This window comes from Helianthus annuus, chromosome 14, assembly GCF_002127325.2.
Source record: "Helianthus annuus cultivar XRQ/B chromosome 14, HanXRQr2.0-SUNRISE, whole genome shotgun sequence".
NCBI classification, from domain to species: domain Eukaryota; kingdom Viridiplantae; phylum Streptophyta; class Magnoliopsida; order Asterales; family Asteraceae; genus Helianthus; species Helianthus annuus.
This window is the reverse complement of record NC_035446.2, coordinates 170,271,763-170,282,010: the sequence shown is the minus strand read 5'-3', so window position 1 is coordinate 170,282,010 and position 10,248 is coordinate 170,271,763. Positions and strand designations below refer to the sequence as shown.

Sequence of the window (10,248 nt, the reverse complement as noted above, 5' to 3'; positions counted from 1 at the left end):
AAACCGTCGTAAATACGGTTTGACTTTAAAATAAATCCGAGATGGTTCAGTCTTATGACGAATCAAAGGTAGCTATGAGTTGGTATTAATGTGGGTAATAAACCTCTAAAAGGGTTCCCTCTGATCACCACTCTAACTATGTCAAATGTCGAGTCAAACGTGCGGTTAAAAAGTCAACAGAAAGCTATTTTTGCGATTTATGCATAACCTGTAATGTATATGCTATGAAACCTGTTTAGACACTCATAAAACATGATATTAAGTATATAAACTTGTTTGCGCTCGTTTGAATCGACCATTTGCTATATTGAACCGGTTCGGAGCCGAATGTCGCAAAAGTTTGACTTTTGCTTTGACTTCAGTTCTGACCCGTTTTAGTGAGGTATAGATATGCCTTAGGACTCTCTTAGGACCAGGTCACATGATGGTATAGACCTCTGTGATCGGTTCATGAATTGACCGAGTCTTTTACGTGTTTCCGTTAATCGCCTAAAAGTTGACCGTAACGCCATTTTGAAAATAAAACGAGTATTTCGGACACGTGAACAGACCAGAACCTTGCTTATTAAATTATAAGCATGTCCTTAAAGTTTCACGTCAATCCGAGGTCTAGAATGAGAGTTATGCTAAATAGCGCAATTAAAATAAACTTTTGTAACAAACGGCGCAATTAGCATAACGCCTATCTAAACCAAGATTTCGTCACCAAAACTTTTACCCACTGTTATAAATTAATATTTTGGGAATTTTAAAGATTTTTAATAATTTTTACCCTGCTCATAACCTGCGGTTATGGCTACGGTTCGGTAAATACCGAATATGCCCTTTTCGGCCAAAACTTGAGTTCTACAAGGTCTTTTGACCCGATTCCAGTTGCTACTAATTTTAAATAATAAATAAAGTATTTTAAACTTTATAAACTGTTCGGGAAACTCAGATTTCCTGTAGAACTCGAAAAGCTCTTTAAAAGCCTTTAAAACGACCGAAAAACCCCTACGGGGCGATATTTTAAGTAAAACTCGTTACGGGCATCACGGAAGGTATCCTACTGATACCACAACCTCTTTAAGGCATATTGACTTAGGAAATAAGCGTAAGACTCTCATGGTTAACCGTTTCGCCTATTGCGCGCACGGTTCGGCTTATGAAACTAGTTTTCATAAATTAGCCGATACGGGTCAAATTATATTATTTGAACCCCAAAATCCAGGGTGTGAACCATAAACCCATATAAAACAAGTCTCTGAACTTGTTGGGTCAGAATCACACTCCATTCTCGGTTTTCGCCTTTTCGCGCGATTAAACCATATTTATATTCCGGAACCAACCGGTCTAGGCTACGGCCAATATAAAGACCCGTTAGGATTCTAAGAGGTTAATTAAAACCTTCGTTCCAGATTAGGAGCCCCAGTAAAAGCTATCGGTGATTTAATCAAATTAAGGAATAATACTTGCAAAGGTAAATACTTTAACTTATTTCCCCTATACGGGCTTGGGATACGGTATGTTAATACCGCTTGATTGAGCATTATATTTTCCATCGCTTAGGTGGTTAAATTAAATAATATGATCGGCTCATTTAAACAGTTTTGTTTCTTAAAAGCCTTTAGGGGTTAATGACCGTTGTCCCGGATATCCTTGGCATCATTTTACGAAATGGCCACGACCATCGACATCCCGGTGTACGCGTACACCCGGTATATATTGTCGACATTAAATTAAAAGACGTAGCCGTTGGTTTTTATACTACGGTTTTACGCAATGTGGTGTGTCTATTAATCTTTAACCCGGCACGACCCGGGCTACTGAACGCATAAAAGAACATGTAAAACGTTCACAAGATTATTATGATTTTCCCAAGTTATAAAAGAGTTTGTGCCTTGTGCATTCAAATCAATTTTAATAAACATTTTCAAAAGTGTGTCAGTTGAACGTATTTACCAGTGTAAACTGACGTATTTTCCCCAAAAAGATTAAGTGCAGGTACTATACGAAATGGGCTGGTATTGGCTTCCTAAGCATTGTAAAATAGTCTCGCAAACTCGATGCTGTATCTGAATGAACAATATTTTGTTATTTTGATCCGCTGTGGATATATTCGACTTCTGTAATACAATTGATATTACAACCAGAGGTTGAAGTTTATATATTTATCTTTAAAGCTTCCGCTGTGCATTTATATAATTGTGTGGTTTGACTATATTGTTGCCAACATCGTCACGGTAATCCCCCACCGGGCCCACCGGTGATACACGTGGAAATCGGGGTGTGACATGACTTAAGCAGTTATCGAGCTTATTATTGACTCATATACCATTCTCGATTTCGTTTACAAAATTTTTCTTAATACATTCTATTACAGAGTTTCAAGCCCGGATACAAAAGGCACACCGTATGTAGGAAGCCATTCGGTTCCATTAATGAACTCAGCAACAGTGAATTGATTGGCAGTATTTGGATCTGTTATCACATGGAAACTAGGCCAATCGACTCTTTGATCAGTAGATGAACCTGGTCCAGAATTCTTATACTCCCCACAATAAGCAGTTTCTTTGTAACCCCAACTATCAAGCCATCCTTGTGGGTCCACCAAATCATCAATAAAAGATTCCATATAAACTGTCTCAGAGTATTGAAACCATGGTCTTCCTAAAAAGGCTTTTGCGAATTGGCCTACAACAGGCTTAAGATCGTCTGCGGCATGTATTTTACACCCTTGCAACGAATATCCGCCGCTTAGATTACTGAATTTCTGACCGTTAGCCGTCACAACCAACCCTCCTTCGGGTAGTGGTTTCCTCAACAAGATATCACAATCTTGGAACACGGCTGGACTGGCGCCGAAAATGAAATCTACAGTTCCAAAGATTTGGCATTGTTTGTAAAATTGTCTGGAATGGAAAGTATATAGCGTGTCTTGGTAGCCCTCAAAGCTGCACTGGTAGTAGGCTGATTTGTCGGAGCCTGAGAGGAACGCCACCGCTTGCTGAGCTTCCGGCCCCGCCGTGTTCCGAAACGTCATGTTTACAGCGATAAATCGTTTACTCCATACTTCTACAATCCAAGTAAACCATAGCAGTTTAACGATTATTTTATTATTAATTTTTTTAGAGAATTGCTCATGATCAATCCTGGTTAAAAGCCTAAATTTGCCGAGCGTAATCTCAAGTTTAAAATTAAGCATGTTTGAAATAGAGTCTGAACTCCACATAATAATTTGTATAATTCTTATCACATCTAACTACTATACTACTATAATAAAAGAAACCAATTTGGACATATGTCATTCATTGAAGGTATCCTCAAATTTATATTATTTTATATTAACTAAACTAAATAACTAATAAATTAATATTTAATCTTATCATACTTTAATAAAATATTATCCCCAAATCTAAATTATTAATTTAATATATTTTTTAAAACAAATAACTCTCTTGTCTACTTATCTTATATTAAATATATAAATAATAAATTAATATTAAATGTTATCTTAATTTATTAAAAATATAACTTTTTTTTTATTATTTGGTATACAAAATTCTATTTATTCAACTCGTGTAAAACGCGGGGTTTTAAGGATATAATTTTTTTTTTATTATTTGGTAGACTTTTCAACCCGACTATACACGAGTTTTTTAAAGATACGACGTTGTTAGTATTTAATATACAAAATTACATTTATTTAGGATATAATTTTTTTATTATTTGGTAGATTTTTCAACCAGACTATACACGGGTTTTTTAATATACAATGTTTTTAGTATTTAATATACAAAATTATATTTATTTAATCTGTGTAATACACATGGTTTTTAAAAATATAACTCTTTTTTAGATCTATTCAACATGTGTAATATAAGGGGTTTTAAGGATGCAATTTTTTATTACTTGGCAGATTTATTCAACCCGATATAAAATTACATTTATTTAACCGGTACAATATACAGAGTTTATAAAGATATAACTTTTTGTTATTTAATATATAAAATTACATTTATTCAACCCGTGTAATACACGGTGTTCTAACCTAGTATGACATATATAACAAATATATACACATTCTATTATAATTACTATATATAAAATTATGATGAAACTAACAAATTAATAATATATATTATGTTATATAAAATCTATAATTTAAAATTTATTCAGATATAATAATAAATACATATAAATTAAGTGTAAGGTTAGGTGCTTATTAATATTCAATTAATCTATATATAGGAAACAAAAGTTAAACTAAAGACTTGATATTAAGTAAGCTTTCAATTATTTAAAAACATATCAATCCACTTAGGAATAGCCTAATGGTGTAGGTGAGTTTAGATAGAGCTTAGGATATGAGAGGTCAGGGGTTCAATCCCCATGGTGTGCAACGATAGCCATTCAAAAAAAAATTAAAAACATATCTATGTACTTACTAAACGTGGCCGTTCCCTTCAAGTCGCTGCCATTGAAATGCCGGTTGCCGGTGATGACGGTGTTACCTATTCCGTCACCATACATGGTAATAAGCGGTGCCTCTTGTGGGATAACAACATATTCTTCGTACACCCCACTTTTCACGTAAATTGTATACCTTTGGCCCGATGCTCCTTGTCCCCTAGAGTTTACAGCTTCTTGAACTGTTGTAAAATTTCCTGAGCCATCTTTAGCCACCACCACGTTTGGCTGTACTGTTTCCAAACCCAAAAAATTGTATAACTCGTTGCCAAAGTTCAATTCGTGCAGCCCAGGAGGATTACCACCTTTGATAACAACACTAGTAGCCAAAGAGTTGAGTAGTAGCTGTGTTAAATTGGTGGTTACTTTGGGTAACAAGTCGGTGGTTATGTTCTTCATCTCGAACCCTTTTTCACACATGTTGATGTAGATTATACTAGCACTTATCCACGTGTGGATGTCATCTGGGTTGGGTTGGTGGGTATGGTCAAGCACTAGGGGTGTTCAAAAAAATCCGAATCCGAAACCGAATCCGAAATATCCGAAAACCCGTATCCGAAATATCCGAATTTTCGGATATCCGAATTTTCGGATAATCCGAAAATTCGGATTCGGATTCGGATAGTGATTTTGAGAATTTTCGGATAATCGGATTATCCGAAAATTTAATTTTTATTTTTTTCGGATATCCGAATATCCGAAAATATTCGAAGATCCGAAAAATATCCGAATTATCCGAAAAATATCCGAAATATCCAAAAACATATCCGAAATATCCGAAAAATATTCGAAGTATCCGAAAAAATATCCGAAAAAAATCCGAAATTTATATTCGGATATCCGAAACTATCTATCTGAAAAATCTGGTTCCAAATAATAAAAATAATAAAAAAATAAAAGTTAAATAAAAATTTGGATATTCGGATATCCGAACCCGAATCCGAAATTTTGGATATCCGAAAATCGGATACCCGAAATTTCGGATTCGGGTTCGGATGTCAATATTTCACTATCCGAAATTTCGGATATCCGATTTTCGGATATCCGAAAACCTAATTATCCGATCTTGAACACCCCAATCAAGGACCATGTTCAGTGTGAACACGATCCCGTCAAAGAAATCAGCATAACTATGCCATAAGACTTTTTCTATACTGTTTGGGTTAGTACGAACCTCAATCCCTTGGGTGCGTTTCAGGACCACGCGTGCTTTGTCACACCCCAACCGATGGCGGAAACATCGGGATGAGACGAACAAATTGCTCAAAACAACATAACACTATTGTGACAATATGATTTAAATCATTTTATTAAATGTCTAAATTCAAATACATTGTTTCAAATAAAGACAAACTACAACAAACATGGTTTATTATTAAAGTGGGTATCTAATCCATCCTAACTTGATTCCTTCATCATCTTGACTATCAACCTGCAACATGTATTAAAATAACATCAACAAAAAGTTGGCGAGTATACAGGTTTGATACATAGCGTAAAGTAGAATAAAAAGTTTAAATACTCATATCCAACATGAACAACATAATACAAGTTACTAATATGCTGAAACGGTGTCACTATACGTCAAACCCAAGTTTCCAACGCACACACCCCAAGACACACTCAAGGGCGATGCGTACTCCTATACAATAGGAGATTTAATAAGTCTCAGAAGTTTAATAAGTCTCAGTAGTCTCAGAAGTTTAATAAGTCTCAGTAGTCTCAAGAAGTTTAATAAGTCTCAAGAAGGTTAATGAGCATATAGACACGAAAAGTTTACATGGCATACGAGATTAACAAGCATCAAAATTGTTTCATGTTTAAAAATGGATAGAGTGTGCATATAACAAGTTTCAAGCGTTGCGTGTTTTTGTATAGAATACATGTTGCACCCAAAAGTGATAAAATAAAAATGGGATCAAGTATACTCACTTTAGTTGCGTTGCGATTTCTTGTGAAAACGCACGAGTAAAAATGGAGAGTTCCAAGAGGACGAACGAGAGAGATTATCCTAGAGATTTAATACGAACTCGTTAAAAGTTGTAGATTAAATAAAGTCCCTGATGTTTAAGATGTATAGTTTAGGTATTCTAATTTGTTAGGTTATTACCCTTTAAAGTTATAACAGGATTAAAATGAATTATTATGTATTAATATAATTATTAGTTTTAAAGGTTAAAAGAGAAAATAATATTTTAATTAGTAACTGTTAAAAAGAAAGAAATTAATTATTAAATTTAAAAAAAAAAAATTCTACAGCAATGAAAGAAAACTATTTTAAAGGGAAAAATGATGGATTTTTATTTTACAAAAACATTCGCGTATGTCCTGAACTTCTTTGTTAAACATGAACAACACTTTTAACTTCTCAACTCATATAAATGTATATATATTAGAATGTATTATAACAGAAATTAACGAGCAAACTTGAGGAATGAGAAAATATGTACCGAATCGAAAGGACACTCGCGGGCTTCCGGTTTCCGGCGACGACTCCGGTGACGTCTCCGGTCTCCTCCGGTGAGTTACGAGTACGGATTTGTACCAGAAGCATCACCCATCGAAACAAAGTGACGTGAACACCAAATGAATTCCGAACTCCGGCTATGACCTTTAAACTCCAACGAATGTATAAGTTCTTCAGCGATTTGACGTGATTTCGAATAATGTCTCCGGCAAGGTGTAGAGGTTTTGAAGTGGCGGAACAGAGAGCGTGCGAGAGAAATGAGGTATCGAAACGTTTTAGCCGTGGCTTCGGTTGTCCTCCGATCGTAACTCTGAACCCCGGCGAAAAGCTTGAAGCTTCGGTGGGATGTCGTTGTAACAGATAGATGAGAGGGTGGTGTCGAGATGTGTGTGAGATATGTCGAGATGAATCAGAACCGTGATGATGGTCTCGGCTTTATATAGTTGTTCGAAGATCTCGTTAAGTATAGAAATGAACTAGGATCGATTTGTATGTGTGTATGTAATGGGTCTATGTTCATGATTGATTGAAGATGGAAATGCGGAACCGATGTAAATTACGTAAAATCAGGGATGCGAAAAAGGAAGGAAAGCTGTACGCGTATACAGCTTGTCAAAGTTGTAAAACCTTTGTTATTAAAGAAAAAATTTGATCAGTTTCCTTTCCTTCTGTGTCGGCAGACTTTTGGCGGCAAAAATAAGAATGGAATTGAAACATATCATGAAGTTATTAGTTTAACAAATAACGTGAGAATGGGAGTGATAAAACTTACTGATCAATAATTCATATTTTGGAATTTAGGAAGTATGGTTCAATTGGCAAAATTGGCCCCCGAAGTTTGTGATACTTTTATATAAAATTAACTCTCAATATACTTTCAAATACTCCCGAATCAGTCCTTTTCATCTTCATTAACTTAGTTAACCAAGTTAACTTAGCCAATTCTTTTTCATTACAAAACCTAACATAACTAACTAGGTTATTTTTATAAAAATAAAAAAATGAAGCTTTTATTTGTAAATTTAATCTATTTAATTTATTAACTAATAAATAATTAACCATATTGATAATTAATTATATTAAATATAAGAAAAAAAAAATATCTAGACGGTCATTTAATTCGCGAAAAAAAAAAATCCGAGGTTTCAAGAGTTAGGATCCAAAATTCAAAACGGGTTAGATTTCGAATATTCGTTTTTTTTTTTTTGCGGATGTCACATGCTTCGTCTATAGCCGTGTTTACAGTTATGTCTAGGAACTGGTTTATAGATACGTTCGCAGTGGAAGGGCTACTCTCGGCAACGTAGCAAGTGCATGTTTGGTGGTATGGGGTTTGACTGCACCACCAGTTTATGCTGCCAGTAGTGGTGGTGGTTTTGGATGAGCAAGAGAAGGTGAATGTTATGATAAAGTATATGAAGAAAGTAGCCTTCATAGTTTTAGATGTGTTCGGATTTTTTGATATGTGTATTCAGTGGCGGAACTAGAAATTTTTTACCGGGGGGTCGTAATAGAAATTTTTTCTTAACATTCGTAATTTATTAGCGTACACCAATTACTTGTTCATCTTTAGATAATTCAACTTCTTCGCGACTTCTTTTATTATTTTCATAGATATTTAACGGAATTAATGACGGAATTCTAATAAAAGTCAAACAAATTAAAAGTAAATGTAAAACTCATACTTACATATTTTGGAGTATACGTCTGACTTCAAAGAATCAAAATTGAAAAAGAATTAAGAAAAATGATGTTGTTATGCGCAATGGTGAGACTTCAGAGCGGCAGGGTTATGTGTTGTCTTACTGTTGACATATAATTTATTAGGTTTTTTTCATTTCTTTCACTTGGGCCTAATAGTATCTACTAGTCTATTAGAAAAAGCCCATAAAAAGTATACCCAATTAATACGCATTCAAGTTCAACTTCATCATCTCTGAATATTCTATCTTCTTCTCTACCCTTCCCTAACATCATAAAAGCAATTTCGCTGGATCTAACAGCGCCGCCGCCGGACCACCGCGCGGTTGCCGGAAAACTTCGAACATTTTCTACTATTTCTATACTCAACAGAGACAAACGAAGGGGTCAAAATGTAAAAAGAAATTCTGTCGAGTACTCCGTTTAAGAGAAAAGTTGGCCGGCCGGGGGGTCAACGGACCCCCCTGACCCCCCTGTAGATCCGCCGATGTGTGTATTGCATTGAAATGCTACTTATATGATACTTAAAATGTGTAATTAATTTATTAATGACAAATGACTTTAAGTACTACTTATCCTATTCTATTTCTCGCACGTGTAATTAATTTAATAATGACAAATGACTTTTAAGTATTACTCCCTCCGTCCCATTAAAAGTGTCCTATTTTGAATTTTCAAAGTCTTTATTTGTAAACTTTGACCTTAAATAATTTTGTTTGTGTTAGATAATACTTGATCAAAAGTTATATGATTTGAGTGTGTTTTACAAGTGTTTTTATCGGGTTAATTTTCAATAAGTTTTATATAACACAAAAAATATATAATTAAAGTCAAAGTTTATAAATAAAGACTTTGAAAATTCAAAATAAGACACATTTAATGGGACGGAGGGTTTATGTATCTTATTCTATTTCTCGGATAAGCATATACATTATATGATTTTATGCACACAATTTTGTACTAAACTAAATGCAATACTTCCGGGTGAAGATTAAATGAAAACCAAAAATATTGATTAATTTTATTATTATCCTCAACCGAAGCCGAAACCAAAGTCATTGGTTAGTTTATTTACTACTAGAAAATTGTCGAGTTTGTGACAACAAATTTGTAGCAAATTTGTCTCAAATTGGCCTTACCCACAAATTTCCTACGAAAACATTCGTAGAAAATAAACTTGTGGGTAACCGGATTAGCTACAAAAATACGACAAAATCTGCTACAAAAAATTCCTACATAATCTCTCGTCGCAAAATTTCCTACAAAATACTCACAAATCGCTCTTCTTGCAAAATTTCGAAAATTCTTCCACGTTTTTGCCTTTTTTTATATTATTTTATGATATTTTATTTTTAAATTTAATAACATTATTAAAAAAATGTATTCATAATTTTTTATTTTCACGACAAAATTCCTACAAATTATAAAACATTCTTGCGAAAAAATTCCTACAAATTATAAAACTTTTCTGCGACAAAATTTCTGCAAATTATAAAACTTTCCTGGGTTCGCCAACCAGATTGGAAAAAAGGTCGTACTCGATTATCACAATAATCGTTCCGGATCACTGGAAAACGTGTTTCCGATTGAAAAATTTGTCGTGTCACGGCCCTAGCCCCGGTTTGACCAGG

General features: G+C 34.3%; 1 protein-coding gene across 1 annotated transcript; it reads right to left on the bottom strand.

Annotated features, from left to right (window-relative positions):
- Nucleotides 1-2,356: 2,356 nt before the first annotated feature.
- LOC110907873 (pectinesterase) lies at nucleotides 2,357-4,869 on the bottom strand. The gene is made up of 2 exons (XM_022152792.1): nucleotides 4,428-4,869; nucleotides 2,357-3,054 (listed from the first exon to the last, which is right to left on the bottom strand). The coding sequence occupies exons 1-2, from the start codon at nucleotides 4,867-4,869 to the stop codon at nucleotides 2,357-2,359; spliced, it is 1,140 nt and encodes a 379-aa protein (XP_022008484.1).
- Nucleotides 4,870-10,248: the final 5,379 nt, after the last annotated feature.

Bases quoted from the DNA above. Each gene is read 5' to 3' on its own strand.
- LOC110907873 (XM_022152792.1), bottom strand. From the start codon at position 4,869: ATGTGTGAAAAAGGGTTCGAGATGAAGAACATAACCACCGACTTGTTA. The intron at 3,055-4,427 runs GTAAGTACATAG...CTTGGATTGTAG, and splicing joins GAAGGGAACGGCCACGTTTA to AAGTATGGAGTAAACGATTT.